This window comes from Haliaeetus albicilla, chromosome 5, assembly GCF_947461875.1.
Source record: "Haliaeetus albicilla chromosome 5, bHalAlb1.1, whole genome shotgun sequence".
Lineage (NCBI taxonomy): Eukaryota > Metazoa > Chordata > Aves > Accipitriformes > Accipitridae > Haliaeetus > Haliaeetus albicilla.
The window spans coordinates 13,969,323-13,988,175 of NC_091487.1; the positions used below are offsets into that span (position 1 = coordinate 13,969,323).

At 47.4% G+C, this 18,853-nt stretch overlaps 1 protein-coding gene across 2 annotated transcripts; it reads right to left on the reverse strand.

Annotated features, from left to right (window-relative positions):
* SLC25A47 (solute carrier family 25 member 47) lies at positions 1-10,215 on the reverse strand. Of its 2 annotated transcripts, XM_069783467.1 has the most exons (6): positions 9,872-10,215; positions 3,860-3,903; positions 3,490-3,561; positions 3,042-3,224; positions 1,665-1,938; positions 1-825 (listed from the first exon to the last, which is right to left on the reverse strand). In XM_069783467.1, exons 1-6 carry the CDS (start codon positions 9,897-9,899, stop codon positions 539-541), a joined length of 888 nt encoding a protein of 295 aa, XP_069639568.1. In that variant the 5' UTR covers positions 9,900-10,215; the 3' UTR covers positions 1-538. The 2 variants fall into 2 exon arrangements, with proteins under 2 accessions (XP_069639568.1, XP_069639569.1); XM_069783468.1 differs by lacking the exon at positions 3,860-3,903 and having other exon boundaries at positions 9,872-10,213.
* Between the last annotated feature and the right edge of the window lie 8,638 nt (positions 10,216-18,853).

Here is an 18,853-nt window from a genome sequence, read left to right on the forward strand (position 1 = left end):
GCTGCTACCAAAGGGATATAATTGTAGACTACTTTGGGAAAATGACAGCAGGGAAGGAAAAGTTGCAGCCTGAAGCACAAATATGTAAGTTACTCAGTGAATGCAATACGAGCATTGCATGTAAAGAGCACACACTGGATAGTGTTAGATCTTACACAAACTCCCTCCCAGCTCTTGCCTTCATTGTGAAGATCGCTTTCTATGCCAGTAGAAAACAAAATGAATCCTTTACCAAAATCTCCGATCAGACTAGCAGCTTTTTAGAACATAATTATTTGCAAATGTTTCAAGGGCCTAAGCAGTGGCTACAGTCTAAATACATTAACAAGATAAAAGGGAGTTGTATGTAAGTCCAAGACTCCCTGATGAGTTTGTAATCCTATAAGAATAAAACAAAGCTGTCAGTCATCCAGCTTTGTGCTGAAATGTCCATGCTTCTTACTCTGTCCGTCAAAGGAGTGTTCAGCAGTTGTTTGTGGATGTTGTGTTACAAAAAACCAAATGAAACAAAATATGCCTCTGAACAGAATGGCACAAGCTATTTTTTGTTTGTATAATGATCTGTAAATCTCAGTACAGCTTCATACGTTACAAACACCACCATGTTCACAGGAAAGGCACGAATGCAGTTTAAACCCAGTCCTTTGAAAAGCACTTTTGCACCCTCCTTTCTCACACTTTCCCTAGCACAGTGGACAAGGCCTTTGTACTTGTGCTGGTCTGATTCATCTGTTTGCATTCGTGATTTGATGACATCCATGGGAGTAGCTAATCCCCAGGCCAGGACTCCAGCGAAACCACCAGAAAGCAGCACAACGAGGAAACCTGCAGGAGAGAGTGAAGGGAGGAGCAGTTAACCTGAGCCTTGCACTCATACAGCCACAAGCATCTCTGATTTCTGAGCTAACGTTGTTAACTTCCATGTTTTTCAGCAGTTATTTTGTCCAGCTCTTGCAGTTGTATGTTTCCAGTGATCTCACACAAACTGTGCGGCCTCTCAATTTCACAGCATACTCAATTTTTGAATACATGAGACTGGCTCGTGGAGGGACAGCATCTATTTTAACACCGCACGAACTAGATGTGATGCATCCTGAGAGCACTTATACCCCACTTATCTTTGCAATTCTCACTAAGATGCTCTTTGCTGAATGTCATCTCTTTGATCTTTTCTCGAAGTGAATAGTTGGTTTGGGGAGCCAAATCATAACCAGGAAACTTCAGGGTCTTTACATTCTGCACCTGGACTTTCTTTTCAAGCTCTGGACTGACCCTGATCTGTGCTCCATGATGGCTCCTGGGAGGTTTGTCCATGTTCCATTTCTAGCTACATACCCTATTTCTGCATGAAGAGGAGTTCATACCCACATACTAGGCACCAGAGCGTGCCGTAAACACCCCTCACACAGGGAGAGGAGTAGCTGCTGAGGGACAAGGTCGTGCCGCCGAAGCCCTCGCACACGGGCTGTTGGCACCCGCGCCGGGAGGGCACAAATGGCCCCGTGGTGCCAGGAAGGAAACGAACAGCAACACCACGCGAGGACTGAGTCTGGGTGAGGTTTTATAGGTACTGGGCGATGTTTGCTGAGAGCCTGATTTACCTCTTAGCGTGGTACTAAATGAGCTGGTTTTGCAGGTAACGTCAGATGCTTTCCGATACCTACCTGGTTTATTTTTCCCAGCTGGTGTGAACCAGTCACACAAAGCAGAATAGGTAAGGAAATATATTGCAGAAGAAGAGCAATCTCTGCAAAGTAATGCAGAGCAGCCCTTGTAGAGACCCCCAAAACCTTCTTCCTTGGCGATCACCTTCAGACAGTGCAGAGACCCTCGGTACTTTGGCTTGGAAACAGGCTGGGGAGATGCGACGGAAGGATGTGGGTTCCTCTGAGTCTGCATGCGAACCTTAGCCACTTCACTAGGGGTCATCAACACAACCTGTAACATCAGAGGATGGTATTTTAACCCTTCATATTTAAACAGTGTTTTGATCCCTCTCCTGCAAATTCCTTGTCTCCCACCTCTTCAGGCAACAATATTATCTGAAACCGGCAAGTTCCAGCCTCCTCCCCTCTGTCTGTGCTAAATCCCACCCAGCAGCAGCAGGACACGTGTGCAAGCTGCGCTGTGCAGAGTGGAAGTCGAGGCAGAAATCAACAGAGGATATGAAACAGCTGTAACAACTTGATAAACTAGATGGGCATGAAAGGGGGATGTCCTCAGCTATAGGGTAGCATACATCAGGGCTCTTGTATGTATCTGTATTTGGAACCAAGGCCATAAAGACTTGAAAAAAATTAGCCTGTGTTAAGTAGAGTCGTTGCCTGCTAGGGAACACCTAGAAACCCGACCATCTGGACTGCTCTGTAAGAGGATTTCCTGAGACCCGGCGTGCATTTCTGCCCAGCACACCATCGGGGTGCCGGGGTGAGCTCCGCCGCATTCACAGCTCCTGCAGACGCTCACAGAAATCCATCTGCTTATGGGAAACTGCTCCTGGATTCAGCCTCACCTCCCTGCCCTGGGATCATGCATGTTTGCCAGGCAGCATCACTTCTCGGTGATGCCCCATTGAGTTTTGCATCCTGACAAGGCAATGCTGTCTCCTGCCCGTTTTTACAGCAATACTGTGCCGGGCTTGTGCAGCCACTGTCAAAACACCGGCCTGTGCTTTAACACGCTGAGTTACATCTTTCTTACATAAATATACCATCAGAGTCACTTGGAAAGTTTGCTGCCCAGGGTGTTTTTCTTCCTTTTTTCTGCCAAGGTCCATGTCATTCTTAATAGCGTGTTCTTAAGTGTTTCGGCACTCTAAACCAAATCCGGCATGAGCTGCCCAGCAGGACTCGGCCACGGCACGGGGCCAGCCAGCGGGGGGCCAGTGTGGGCAGAGCGTGACCCCCTGCGCAAACAAACCCACGGTGCTTGTTGCAGGCTCCCTGTGGCCTCCCGGACAGAAAACGTTCACTGCTTTTCCAGCCTCCTAAGTTTGTGAACAAGATCTCTTGTTTTGCTTTCCCTTTCAGCTGTTTACCTACCCGGACAGCACCGGCAGCACCTCCGGCAAGACAAACATCCAGCTTGGATGGCTTCGCATCTGCAGCCCCGTATCGCAGCTTGCAGATGGTACAAAGGAAGTTTTTGTACGTGCCAAATGAAACAGAAGAAATCACCGATACTGTGAGAACTGATGCAGACACACCTTTGTAAAATCCCCAAACCTAGTTGGAAACAGGAAAAAGAACACTTTTAAGAGAGAATGGCATGGGAAAGCATCTGCCCAAAAACCCAGCCATACATTGCTGAGCCAAAACTTACTCCCATCTTACAGCTCATCGGCAAAGCCAGATTTCATCCTGACCCTTCTCCCAACAAATGGTTGTACGTAACTGCTGCCTGTCCTCCCCAAACTGACAGAGGAAGCTCTGCTTCTCTGAAACAAGTCATCCGTACCTGGTATCAGCAATTCTGATGAGAGGTACTTACTTTTTCTGTCCTGTATGTTTCCTGAATGCAGTGCCAAATCCCACTGTAATGCCTCTCAGTCTGAATTCTCACCTAGGAATACAGGGGCAACTTTGAAATGCAGATATCAATTTTTTTAAAAAATTTTAAAAAATCAACAAATGCCATAGCAGCAAACCAGATAATTAGCCATTAAATAGCATCACCAAACAATTTACTTTTTTTTTTTAAAAAAGAGAAAAACAACACAGCCAAATAAAGTGAAATATGTTGATGTAACAAAGATGAAAGCATTGCCATGGGACTAGTTTTCTAAAAGGGAGTAGGAAAGCAAAAGGGCCTGTTTGTTTTCAGCCCATAGTCAAGAAATAAAGCTCCAACAGGTAGGTACCTTCACTGTGTCCAGCGGATAACCCACTGCTGTGCTTAGACCACCTGAAACAGAGAGTGTATTGAGATGGTTAACAATGCACGTCACAACAGACCATTTTCCCCCATGGCAGGAAGGCAGAAAAATGCAGCTTCAGAGCGCTGCCGTGCTTGGCACCAGACCTCTCTTGAGCTCCAGAGACAATGTTTGAGCCAAGAATAACAGAGCAAAATGCACAGACTTCTCTGTGTGACCAAGGCACACTCAGAGGAGGAATCTGAGCATCACAGGAAGCTTATCAGGAGGAATAACACCACGGTGCAAACCGAGACTGGGGGAAACACAGAAAGCACTGCTGCAGGAAGGTTGGAGAGATGACTTGTATGATATTGGACTGTTTCTGTTCCCCCTCTCAGCTTAGACGGTAAAGCATCTTTGGACTGTGACCAAGCACCCTCGCGTGAAGTGCAAAGCATCCCCACTCACACGAGGGGGTCTCTGGAGCAGTTTTGGTTCTCCACACTTGACTTGGAGATATTAAGGAATAAAAGCAGCAGTCATGAAGACATCTATAAAAGAAGGGTGGTCCTCAGCATTACAGGTTCTCAGCAATCTGTCTTCCTTCTTGAAGGCAGGAGAGGTCCTGCTGCTGCCTCCTGCACACCAGGGACTGGACACGTGCTGCACCTTACAGAGCACATCTAACGCCCCGGGTGAGGAATCTGTTGGGCATTAGGGTCCGTGGCACCATGCTGGACTCGGCCTCTGAAGCGCATCTCCTACGTGCACCGAACACTGCTGCAAAAGCAGAGCCAGAACCAAAAGCAAAGGTTGCCTGGAGCCCCGGCAGGCCGGTGCGACGCCGGGGCGCAGCACAACCGGCACGCTGCTCTGCGGTGAGACCACCCGCCCTCCGCCGCTCGGGGCTCGGCAGGATTCAGGGGCAGCGAGGGATTAGTGCCGGGCGCGCGCCAAGCCGGCATGCTCAGCAGCACGCCCCGCGCACCAGCTCACCGCGACTCCCTGCCTGCGGGAGTGAGGTGTCCAGCCTGCTGGGGAGCTTGTCAACCCTCTATCGACACCCAGGCTCATTGTGAGACCTTCAAATAGCCACTGGAGTTAGAAATGCAGTAATCCTGCGAGACGAAGTGTCCTGGTTTCAGCTGGGATAGAGTTAACTGTCTTCCTAGTAGCTGGTACAGTGCTATGTTTTGACCGCGACACAAAGTTACTGCCTTAATGGCAGATAAGGAGAGCAAAAGAGCTCCAACATGGACTTCTCCCGGTGGCAGTAACAAATAGATCACCCACCATCCCTGCCCTTTTACCTCGCTGCATTTCTCAGCTCTGATCTAAATGCATCTGTTGGCAGATACAACACGATAGAAGCGCTGACCAGCTAACTCCTTCCCAGTACATCAACTGCCAAGTCATCTGAGAGGAAACCAGGCTGGGGGACGATGGAGCTGTAGCCATGTGAGTTATTTAGACAGAAATCAAGTTCAGAAAAGTGCTGTATGAGCCCTTCAGGGGGCCAGGCAGTCATAGATACAGTGCATGTCTGGTGGCTCACAGGTTGGAAAAGGCCTCTCATTGAGTCCTTCTTTAAAAAAAATAAAACCCAAGATACTTAAAAATGTTTCAGCTGCTGCGGGCATTTCACTAGGCGTGTTCACCTGTGATTACACGTCTGCTTGGGAGCTCTGGAAAGCTCTACGGCGTTTTGGAAAAAAGCAGCAGCTGCTGGTGTGAGTCACTAGGAGACAATCCCAAAGTGCCTTACTCTGAAGAAAACAACCAACAGCATCTTGCTTGCAGAAAAATGAGGTTTGTTCTTCAAAAATCTCTATCAAATCTGCCATCAGATAACTAGCAATGAAAATGAAAAATGGGCCAAGAAGCCACCTTCTGTATTTCGAAACCAAAATGAGATCAGGCTGGAAGTGAGACAGCGAGGGGGAAAACACAACCAGAGTAATATGGCTTGAGAGCAACACCTCTGGTCCGAGCAGAGTGACAATGCAGAGTCACCCGGGGCCACCTACGCTGTGGCAGATTCCCGACCATTGGCCAGAGGCAGACTGCAAACACGAACCCCGCCAGCCAGGGGAGAGCAGCACATAACTCAGTGTTGGCATGACAGTGCTGACCTCAGAGGTGCAGTCCCCTGGCCCAAGCGCCCTGTTCCAGGCGGGAGGATTTGGCATTGCATGGGTTTCAGACTTCCTGAACTTTAGATTAAGCGGCCATGGGCTGACCAGACGCCAGCGATGCAGGGGCACCGTGTGCCTTGCACAGCTAAGCCCTGGCTTGCTCCACCAGTTCAGGAAGGTAGGAGCCTTGGCTCATGCACATCAGGGACCAAGGCTGATTTGGGTCAGTGTTTGACAAGAAGCATCCTCCCTTCTGGAGACAGCAGCAACATAAACAAAATAAAGCAGGTTTGCCCCAAACCAGCCTGTTTCCCATTGCTTCTCAGTCCCAAGGGCTCCCCACTCAGCTTGGTTCCAGCAAGGACCAAACATGTCCATTTGGGAGGAGACCATAAAGGTAAATTTTTCACTGCTCCCACCAAAGTGGAGATGTGAGCCCCCCAAATCTCCAAACAACCACAGCCTGCCATGAACTGCGCTCCTTAAAAGCCAAATCACTCCGAGCAGTTAAGTTGTCAGAGCTGAAGAGCTCAGCCAAGTCTATCGAAGGCTGAGGGAGAAGGGCTTTGCACAACGTCATGCGATATAAATAGCCTGGGACAAAGATAGCATGACCCACACATGCCCTGTTTGCACAGCAGAATTGAACAAGGCCAGCAATGCATAGCATGCATACGGGAGTTGGTTCCTGTGGGACTCCCTCCCAGTAACACTGTAGCAGCTGTGACAAAAACAAATAGCAAAATCAGGTGAATAGTCTTTGTTGGGTTTAGTGAGCCATTTTTTTATGCCTACTTTATCTGAGATGTTCTCAGGTATTGTTCAGAGGTTGCAGCATCCCACACACATATTGTGCAGGGACAAAACTGGGTTACGCACAGTCTCTTCATGAGTCAGGCCACTTCGACCAGGCAATTCAAATGAGGAAGGATCCTGGCAGGGTGGCCACCACAACAGCAATCAGGAGAGAGCAAGCAGCAGCCCTACGGAGCCCACCAGGCTGCAACAGCTCTGAGCTGTTGGCAACCCCCTGGCTGAAAAACCCAGGGAGAAGCAGGCATCATGGTCCATATGCTGGATGGGTAGAGAGCAACTTCCAAAGAAAGACCTTTGTTTTGTGAAGAGTTGGGAACATAAGAAGTGCCCCGTACCCTAAACAAGCTGAACTCCATCCAGTAACACGACCTTGGCAGTGACCAGCAAGAGCTGCTTTAGCTGTAAGGACGAGGAGACAGCATGTTCCCTCCGTAGGTGGACTATTTTATCTACCCTTGGACCGCATGTGACTGGTGTGTGACCTTGCAGCAAGATGTGGAGAAGCCCGGGCATGCTACAGACCCTGCTGCTCTACTGCTGTTGGGTCAACCTCAACTCCCCCTTCCCAAATCTTTATGCCTGGCATAAGAATCAAGTCATCCCCTAGTCATCAATAGCCCTGATCATCAATACCCATCCCCTGCCATGGCCCAGGCTGCTGCCGTAGCAGGGCTAGAAAACACATATGGGATCATAGGAAAATTCAAGTTGGAGGGGACCCTGGGAGCTCTCTAGTCCAACCTCCTGCTCAGCTTTATTGGCCAGGGAGGACATCCTTACAGATGAGCTGCTTTCTACAACATTCAGCCCCATTTGGTGGTTATTGAAAGTCTCCACAGTCACTAAGCATGTTTCTCTCACATTCTTTCTGTCTGGAGTCACAGCAGGTCACTGTTTTCTGGGCTGAAGATGCTGAGCTTGTCCCATGGCTGCAGAAGCAATAGCTCAGAAGAGATGCACAATATTTGTGCAGGTGCCTGAGCCAGGCTGGATCATTACATGGGATTCAAAAGGGCAGCACCTCTGCAGTTTTCCAGAGGTGCTTAAGCCATTCTTTCTCCAAAACACTCTGAAAACAGATCAAGGTCACAAGAATGTAATTTCCTAAACAAAAACTCTGTTATTATCTGTGTTGTCTTTTGAGTTGTTTGATACACTTCAGCTGGGTTTGTAGCCTCCATGCGAATAGGAAAACAGCTTCAGCTGTAACAAACACAAGCCATTAAATAAGTTCAGCACCAAAACCATCCCAGTTCTTGCAGGAAAGCTGTCCCATCCCTGGAAGCTCTTCCATGTCGGGGTAGGGAGCGTGGCCCTGAAGCCCTGCCCAGGTACCTCGCCCATGTCTGTGCAAGCTCGCAGCAGGGAACAGCATGCCAGAAGACACTCCTGTCTGGCAGTAAAAAGTGTATCATCCCTCTTAGAAAAGCCCCAAGCTGGACACAGGTGACAAAATGGAAAATCTTGCTCTCTGACGTCCTGGGGTCAGTGAAGTGCGTTAAAACAAGCAAAAACATTTCTGATCCCAGCTGGAGCTCCCTGGCCTGCATCCTCCCAGGCTGAGCCCATTTCCAGGGCACCCATGGGAGGTGCTTGCTGCATGGCCGGGCGGCACGTGATGCTGGTGCCCAGACAGGGAGGCTTCACACAAATCATGGCCTGACACAGGAGCGGTGGCAGAATGCCGAGGTGAATGGCCACTTTGAAACTAGTGTTTTCAACTATGCACGTTCCTTTGCAAAAGAAGTTTATCCTTAAGTGGCTCAACCACAACTGTGCCAACAAAAGCAAAGGAGTCCAAGCAGTGAATGCAAGCATCGCTGCCCTGCTGAGCTGAGGCCAGTCATTTATGGGATGTCTTGGGGGGTTTGGTGAATCCTTCTGGGATGAGCATCCTGTTGCCAGCCTCAGCACAGCCACCGAAGTACCTGAGTACTTTAACGTTGGCAAGGAAAGAAGAGGATAAAGGCAAGCTGTTGTGGAGGGGTTGGTTATATCCCCCTCTCCCATGAAGGGTCTTTCCTGAGCAGGGTCCCCCAGCACCCTGGGGAAGGCCAACACCCCAAGCAACAGGCACCTCCGGGGCTGGGTGCTGTTGAGATGCCAAACCTTGCCCCATTTGCACATTTTGGGTGATGAGCAGGGTAAAACTCATGATGGTCCTTCCCAAGAAATGCACACCTGCACCGGGACCACAGGCTGCTCCTGGTGAGGGAAACTGCCAAATTTCAGCAGATCTTAAAGTGAGATCTGACATGCAGGCTTGGGAGGGGCGTCTCAGCCATCTGGCAGGTTCACCTGGCATTTCTGGCAGCTGCGACCCCAAGGCTCTCTCTTGGTATTTGACATTCCACTAAACCTGGCGAGATTTCAGAAAAGAAACAAGACCAGTGGCTACATTTTGTTGTTTAAAACAAAGCTGGGTTTGAGCAGTACATGCTCTAAAATTACCTAGAATGAAATCACACTTTTCTCCTTTTACTTTTTTTATATATGGCTAACCTACTTTCTCCCAGATCAAAGTCTGCTACGTAGCACGCCTGCACTGAAATTACCGTCACAACTGCAAGTACATATTAACCTAAGATAATGTAAAGGTCATTCATTCAGAGCTTCTTCGCTGTGAAAAACCATGCCTCCACCCTCCTGTCTCACAAACCACATCCTCAACCCCCCAAGACCCACGACCCCGATAGCCTGCCAGGACTCCCAGGCACCAGACCTGTGAGGTTTTGCTGTCCGGGCATTACTCGCCGGTTTGTATCTGCACACAACATATTCCACTTTGTCTCTTCCTATCAGAGTTTTGCCCTGTCGCACTGCAATTAGACTGGAGGAGATTGCAGGGCAATGACCTCAGCTGACCAAATTGCAGTGCTGCCTCTCCAGTAACTCTGTGAGCCTGCTCTGATGACATTTTCCACTGAATAAAGATGAATGCACTTTTAACAAGCAGCCCCCATTGAAAGACTCTCAGCTTTACCATTGAGACCTGCCCGTTAGCTGAACAAGAAGGAAACACAGCAATCTGCTTTCATCAACAAGCACTAGTTTGTGTATTTACCTCCAATGGCCCCGGCAACGAAATCCATCCAGACTGGTCTGCTGCCTCAATTACCCTGATTAAACGTTAGCGAGGTAGAAGAAGGGAGGATATCGTTTTGGTCTTTCCAGAGCCCCGCAGGTCCTTCGAAGACAGCGTGATTTGCAATACGAATCACCTTCCTACTGTCTCCTCTTGCCTCTGGGGATTGTGAGCCTTGTGAATACTTGATGAATTTGTACACTGGAGGCAGAGACGGGAAGCCTGGAGCTGTTCCAGGAACACAGTGAATAAGTAATCCCGCGAAGCCCTGCAACGCTGCGCCAGAGCCGCTGTTCCCAGTGCCTTTGTGCTTGGAAAACCAGAAGGGGTGGTGCCTTGCAGGGTAACGCTGGCTGTGAAGGGGCCATTCCCCGTTGTACTTATTAACCCCAGAAGACAGCCTTGCGCACTTGTTTGCCAGAGGACGCTCTTGCCCTGCGCCATGGAGAAGTGGCAGAGGTGGCTGTGTATGAGCCCAGCCCAGCGTACCCTTCCTCCATCTGATGGAGCAGACCCCTTTCCCATCAAGGAAAATTCCTTGTGCCCTTCCCAAGGAATTTTCCTTGGCTTTCCTAACCGACACAGCTCACCCGAAACCTCTACCCAGATCCCCATAGATTATTACCTGCTCATAGTGTATACATGTGGTGAAGGCCAGAAATTACTCCAACCACATGCAAAGCGTTTGCTACTCTTTCAGACCACAGGGTAGTTTCCCCAGCCCCTGGAGGAGCTCTGTTCCTTCACTCCTTGCTCAGTCTCCCAAACCCCTTTCCAATGTCAGCTCCTTACTGAGTTCAGCGGCAGAGCAGGAATCACCATTGCTGCTGCCCAAACTCCAGCATTTTGCTCTGCAGGGGAGATGGGAGGTGATTTTGCCAGGAGACTGGTCCAGCACCTAATTTTTTCTTCCTAATTTACAACCAGCACAGGGTGATGATCTCGGCAGGGGAAAGAGAAAACCACAGAGAGAGATCTGCTTGTCAAGGGGAACCAAGATTTCAAGAAAATGCCATATTGCCTATTTTTGCCCAACAACCCTGTACCGGACGGCTGCACATCTACACAGAAAGGTTAAGTTTTGCCCAGAGTAAAACTGGAAACCAAAGTCCTGATGCAGTGAAGGGCTTGCCAAGTCGTGACCTGAATTGTACTCCTTTTGAAGAGGTTTCTATGGGTCAGAGCCAAGGCACATTGGCAGCAAAGGGAAAAGAAAATTTCACGGCTGCTGCACCCCTGGGTTGGCTTCACAGAGGAGCTGAGGACTTCAGTCCTCAGTGATGTCTCACACACATTTCACAAGAACCTATTTCTGTCTGAAGTGCATATTTTGGATGGGCTGATGCATCAGTGACATATAGCACAGGTCAGTGTGAGGGCTCAGGGTTTCTGGGAAGTGAAAATTAAAGAATTTTTAGTAACTTGCTTCCCATAATTTCTTATGTGTCCTTCCCTGAACACTTTCTGCGCTGGAGAGAACAGTTTATTCCAGTAAAACATCATGCAAGGACAGCAAAAACTTAAAACGAGAAGTAAAATATTATCTAGAGAGATATCAGTGTAGCCACTAAAACACACTGGGTTATTCAGTAGCCCTTCCTTTTACACCTGGTGACCATACAGGAGTTATTAACGGTTCATCAACAATCTGTACGTGCCAAGTGGGGGGAAAGGTGCTGTTTCCACTTCTCCTACCAGCCATTCCCAGTTGCTGTCATTGTGGGCCCCCTCCAGCAGCGGGCCCAGGTGTGGGACCTGCTGTGTCGGTGACACACAGGTACAAGGACACGGTCCCCTGTTGTGGGGCAGCCCGGGAGCCTCCTGGTTCCTGCGGAGATCAGGCAACCCGCCCGAGCCGCTCCAGCCTGCGCTGCAGCAGTCACCGCCACCTTCGGGACCACTCCTTAGACATCACTGTTTAATATTGCTTTTCTGGGAGCTGCTTCCAGGCAAAGTGAAGAAATTCATTATATTCCCTATATGACAGTGTTGCCATGCGTTCCCTCCCATCACGTGGTTGGGGGTGTCATGGAGGGGGCATTTTTCTACGTATTGCAGTGATTGGTGCAGTATTGGCAAGAAAACAGAGGCTGGCTGGCATGTCACCAAGCAAAACTTCTACCTTCTCTACCTGAGCTGAACAGCTCAAAGAGAATCTTCCTCCTGAAACTTTCTGAGATTGTAAAAAATAACCCAACCAACCCCAAAACCTTCCTTTTGCAACAGAAAATTAACTCTTTTAAATTATTTTAACCCTCATTCCCACCAACACTTCTATCAAAATGTTAGTTTGCTTTATATAGCACAAAGCTGACTCCAGATTCAAGCATTTTGATAACCTTCTGATAATGGTTTCAGTCACTTCGGTGAGGTATACTGGGAGAAGTCACGTTTTCCATTTGACTGGAATTGCTCTGCAAACAGAGGCCATTCAGAAGGTGGCCGTCAGAAAGAAGAGTAGTTTGGGGCTTGAGGCATTTCACCTTGTCCCGTGAAAATGTCACTGGGGGCAGCCGGCTCCAGAGGAATGCATGCACACAGCTACTTTGGGGACGTTTGCCTCGACAGGGGCTTAGCATGAGCCCCAGGCAAACACAGTCACCGCTACTGTAGTCTCCAGTCCTTTGCTCCCAGTGTCCGGCCAGGACTAAAAGGCAAATAGCATCCACTGCCATGCTCGTCAGCTCTGTGTGACCCGCTCAGCCCGGCCACCGCGAAGGCCGCGAGGGCAGAGCCCTCTGGAAGAGGAGCCCTACACAAGTGTTGAAGTATTCACACATGAGCGAGTATGTAGGAAGGTGTAATTCAGTGTGAAGGAAACCCCCTCTGAGAAATGAAACCTGTCTTACTGTGTTTGCTGTTACTTGCTGGCACACCCCAAACAGTACAGACCAACTCCCTGCTGAAGAGAGTTATCGTCAAGGCAGCGATTCAGCCTCCCTTACCAGGAGTCCTCCTAGAGAAGTAGAGTCCTTGAGATCTCACTCTTTCACACCTTGCTGAAGAAGCTTCCTCCTTCATCCCCTCTTCCCCAGGTTTCAGAGATATCCTTGCTCTCATATACCAGCCTCATTAGAAAGACTTACCAGAATCCAGCCCCCCAGTGGCCCAGGTCAACAGAGACAGCCCAAAGAAACCTTGAATTAATAGGAAGATCTTCAAGATCAACTACAAGTTATTCCTGTCACCCTTTGACACAATGTCCAGAGATCACTGCTAGTCCAGCTTGCAAAGAAACACCATGGTCCACATCTATGCAGGGATGAGCGAAAGGGCCTGGCCTCAACCCAGGTGGTCTTCTCAAAGCATGCCCTAGGAAATGACACACGAAACGCACACTTTGAGCCTCCACAAGGGATAGTACTCTACTAGAAATAACTCACACGTCCTTTCCTCCAGTAGCAAACTGTTTAAGAGTGATTTGTTTAAAATGGGTGAATTTCACAGGGGATTTTGAGAAAGCAGGGCATGAAAGGTGCTGTCAGATGAAAAGACAGATCTGACGACATGAAGCAATCTGCAGGAAATTATGAAACTAAGTGATAGAAAAGCGAGGAAGGCCTTAATTTTGCACAGCGCCGGATGGATGAAACACTCCATTTGCTTCACAGGAGGAGGCATCTGTCTGCCCACCCAGGCAGAGAGAACTGCTCCACGGCTAAAGCAGCAGCAGGGTTAGAGGACTCCTACAAGTGTATGGGGCAAAAGGAAAGGTGGAGAGGGAGACTTTAAGTAGGTAATAAATGTTAAATAACATCTTTTAGGTGAGGCAAAAAAAGCAGGGACATCCCTTTATCTCTCTCCTTCCACAGCTCACTCCCAGGACATGACCAGCTCCATCCGTCCTGCAAAGTGAAAGAGAAGCCTGTCCTCTTTTGCCTCTGCAACTACCTGCTAGCTCATCAAGCCAGACTTGTGGAGAAAATGTTCCTGCCTCATTTCCTGCCATAACACACTGCATTTTCTATTCCCCTCACGCTATGTGATATCACACTCACATGCATATCCATTAATTCCTGTCCAATTTATTTTGGAAAAATCCTTGACTGAAGAGACTGTTCAAACAGCGTTACCCCGCTACGTCACCGGGCTGTTTGCACATTGCGGAACTGGAAAGAGTGACACCAGCTCTGCTGAGCTGGCAGAGCCTGGTGCTTGGCTTGCGTGGCGGTGGGTGGAAAGGGGGGTGGAACCTCCTGGCTCCAGCTGTGTTACGGATTTTCAAATCAAAGTGTCTCATTGTCCTTTATCTCAGGTAGTAAAGAAAAACCAATAATTCCAAGGACACAAACATTCGCGGCAGGAATTTCACAGCAAAACAAACAAAACTGGTAAGGAAACCACTCTGAGCATTGGCAAGTGCATCACTTTTAGCCAGATATAAGTGATCAGTGATTTCACCTCTGGAAAGCTGATATAAGGTTGTAATGCTTCTACACACATTTCCAAGGGAAGGGAAAATAACACATTTCCAAGAGGACTGAAGATGATTGCAGTAATTTAAGAAGTGACACAGATTTTCTGGCTTTGGGCAAGTCACTCAATCTCCCTATGTATAATCTTCTCCTCAGCACAATCGGTGTGCTGTATGTCCACTGCCAGGAAGTCACTGCAAGGATCCAGGCACTTCTCAGAAAGCCACAAGTCTGTGTTCAGAAGTAAATCATGGGAAAAGGTGGAAATAACAACATTAGCACCCGTCCTACAAAAACACCCATGTGAAAATATGTCTATATTAAAAATGGCATTGCTCTCACCGTTCTTTTAAAGTGTTATGTGAATCTTGCACCCAAATACTGATCTTTACAAAAGAAAGGGGAATTGTAACGGTGCACCACCGCAGTCAGCTCTGGGAAAGGATTTTATGCCAGCCGACATTGCTAGCACTTTGGAAGGACTCCTGACTGATGGAGGGAGAGGATGTCAGGACTGTTATTGACTTTCCAATTGCACTTTGAGCCTCTTTGCAGCCTCTTGCACATTTTCTGCACTTTAATGAACAGAAGATGTAGTCAGTGACCTGGCAGCAGGCTTGGAGAGCCAGGAGCGGAGGGAGGCACTCACCTTCCCACCTCCTCTTCCCCACCAAGCGATAATGTACTCTTCATTTGTCATGATGATATTAATGTGCAACCCTCAACCTTTTCAGCAGGATAGTTCAGGCATTAGGCAGTAAAACATAGCTGTCATGGTAGGAACAGTGTTGATGATGCTGCTGCAGTATCAGTGATGACTCCAGAGTCTATGTCTCTCTCTCTTTTTCTCCAATATTCTCAAACTATGTGTCCCTCAGATCTCTGCTGTATACCAGTGAAAAATATGAGATGCTACATTACTTTGACTAGCTGACAGTCTCTCTTCCCTTTGGAACTATCTGATTTGAAGTGATTTAACAACCTCAGAGCTACTTGCAAATCTGGAAGAAAACCCAGCTCTAGCACTATAAAGCTTTATTATTGTTATTTAGGACTTTGATATCAGCTGCTTAAATCATGTGGGAAAGATTGTTATGAATATACTTAACTGGCAAACCTGGCACCAATGAATTCAGAAAAGAGAACTTTTTCTAAATACCAGCATTATTATAAGCTTATGTTAAGAGGGGATATATACAAAAGATTTTAAGACTTTTTGTTTTGCAGAAGTGGAAAACAAGTGAAATTACACTGAATTAATTAATGCATTCAAGCAAAACCAAAGCATCTACCTTAAAAATTCTGCTACAAAGCAAGTTTAATGCCAGAGAAGACCCCCATATTGTTGGGGGGCAAAGAGCTACTGATACCAATGCTACCGTGATGAATACTAATTCAGGGATCTCTGGCATAAATCTTTGTAAGCAGTGTGCACTGTCCTAGTGGAAATATAGACCCATTTCATCAGCAGGTGTTCAACTCTGTGCCTCCAACATTAACCTGACATTTTCATTGCCTCAAGCTGGAGAAAAATTGAGGTCTAAGCCAGAAGTTTCTGTAGGTTTTTCAGAAGCAACCCCACCATTAGCAAAGAATACCCAGACACCAGTACTAGCGGTACCGGTCTCTGAATATCATATGAAGTTCACAGCCTCACTTATCGCTCTTGTCTTTTCCCTGGCGTTAGTTCAGGAGCCGCATGAGTGCCCATCTTACAGAGTATTTGGGAAGTTTCTGCAAAGGCACGTTAGTCATTCTGCTAAGCCTGTTCTTTCAGTTTCTAAGAAATAGGTGCCTCCTCTGCATGACTAATGCAACAAACATATTCCACATGACAGCTGGAAGCCCACACACGACTCAGCAGGAAGCTGCCTTGAAGACAGGCCAAGATATTAAAAATATGTCTGTATATAAACCTTAGTGGCACTGCCTTACACCATATTCCCACTTTTTTTGGCTATCTGTCCTCATTCATTACTGACTGGTGTCGTTACTGTGTGTCTACAATGTTGAATAACTTAGCATTTAGATTCAGCTGGAGACCTGGTCTCCCAGTCATTGACTTTGAATGTGGATACAAACTGTGCCAGAGGATTTCAAGTACGGGGTGTTGAAAGTATGTTTGTATAGCTGTTGGCAATGAAAAACCATTTGCCTCACAGAAATGTTCCTGTAAGAACAGGGTGGCTTAAAAAAAAAGACAGGAGACAGGCAGAGGAGGCCATCCACCTAGCTCTGCCTCCTGTTCCCTTAGGACAAATCAGTTTTACCAGCTTCCTTATCTATAAAATGGGCATAAGTGCACATTTTTACTTCACAAAAACAGCCTGAGGCTTAGGTTATATTGTCTGCAAATCCAGACTGGAAAAATGCTATAAAGATGCCAGCTACTGAGTTTTTATCTTCCTTTTCTGAATGATTTCCCAGAAGTTTTTGCTCACTGTCACCAGTCACGAGTATATTTGTTGAGTGACTGAGTAATGTGCAGAGGGAGAGATGGGTAAAGCTGCTAGGCTGATAGATAGTTACTGATTCAGGTAACCGGACTCAATGTCCACCCTATTATCTCAGCATGCCTCTTCGTGGTCTCTGCCATCTTAAAACTGTGCTGCTAAATAGCTTAGCATATGGGTTCTGCTGGAGACCTCCTCTCCGTATCGCCGACTGCATGTGCACACAAAGTCTTCTAGTCTTCTCCAAGGAAGGCCAGCAGCAAAGAAACTCGCTCCACCTGCAGCAAACATAAAAGGATATAGTCCTCATAATATTTCAGGTACTTTGGACTCAGGTCCTTCCCCAAATATACATGAAAACAATAATTACCGTGTCTTAGCCATCATAGTGCTAGCACAAGCCAGAGAATAAAGATGGGACCCACAAAGAGAGAAGAAAAGACCCAGCACGGGGGTGTGATTGCGCAGGTCTGCCCTCTCTAGCGTACTTGCTAGCTGCTTGAAAGAAACATGCCAGAAGAGGAAAAGGCTCAGCAGTTTAGTTACCAGAACTCAAAGTATCGTTGAAATCAAAGATAATGCCAAGGAAAGGACTTTGGTCTGATGCCTGTAAGCAGCTTTTTCTGATTTTTTTGTCTGTCCATTTCTCATCTGCTTCCAGGGAAGCACCCAGGGGTTGGCTACGGATTTGTATTTCAAACAAAGCACAAGACAACTGACTATGAACAGGGATGGATTCTTCCTCAGAGTGATCATAAATGTTGTTGACTGTTTTAAGTGCATGTTATGCTTCTTCCTCTTGCCTTCTCCCATAGACCAGTATATTTAAAGCCAGTAACCCAAACTAAAATGCTCCTCCACATACACAGTATCACATGGAGCAGAGGCTGAGGCAAACAGAAGGTGCATGTCAGAACTTGGCCACTTCTGCTTAAAATGGCAACGGTCAGGATTTCCAGAAGATATCTGTGCCCAGTAAAAATGTTTCCATTTCACAGGGATAAAGCATGGAAAGTTGGAGCTACACCAAACTTTTCAGGATGCTTTACAATTTATAGCATACTAAGCCACTCCATTCCTGCAGCACTTCTCAGTCTCTGCCTCTTGCAAGCTCAGCACCTCAGATAATAGCTTAGACAGTTGTTCACCTGCCGTGATTTCCTTTGGAACAGAAGGGGTCTCACATGCTGCGATCCTGACCAGGACACTTTGGGGGATCACAAAGCCCCTACCCATCAGCAGATCTCTAAGCAAGGCAGCTCTGTTTCAGTGGCACCTGACTCTTGTACAAATGCATCAGTTACATCTCATGCTTTGAAACACCAGTCTTATCAAAGGATTTTATCAGGCTGGGAAGTTTCAACATTTGATATACAGTACCTTTGAAGCCAGTGGGATAATAACAACAGAGAATACCCTAAAGCCACCCAAGGTCATAAAGTTAATGGATAATAGAGGCATCTAGTCCCCTATGAATAATGCCTTAGCTGCTCTGTCTTCAAAGACAGCTGCATCCTGAGGATCTGGAGTATCCTAATGACCTGACCCACAACATAACATTGAGTGGGGCAATGAGTACAAGTGAGGCAATGAATACAACAGTGTTTAGGAAAACAAAGAAAATGGACTCGAATCCACACAAAGGTACTCTGTGAATTCACCTGGAGAAGATTCTTTTTCAGACACTGGGTGTTTCCACAGAGCAGCTCAGCTTATAATTTTTTCTTATATACTTAACATTGTGTCCCAATATTTCTCTCATTTCACCATTTGCATTTATTTGTTGCTGCTTTAGATGGTCAGCTGTTCGGTGAAGCATTAGCTGATCTTCAAGCCTAGTTGTGCTGGACTGCAGTCTCTGGAAAATGCAAGGTTTTCCTTGCAAGCAGTTTGCTAGTGTAAATGCAACATTCACACATGGTCTAAATGCCGCTTAGGTTCACATCATAAACAGGGCACAGAGAGAGACCTGCTGCCCCGAAGAGTCTTTGAAGAGCGATTCAGGGAGCCCAAGTAGGCGCTAGGAAGCAGCAGCTCGAAATCCAGTCCCAGCTCAAAATAAAAAGAGAAACTGATGCATTTTTCTGGGTAAC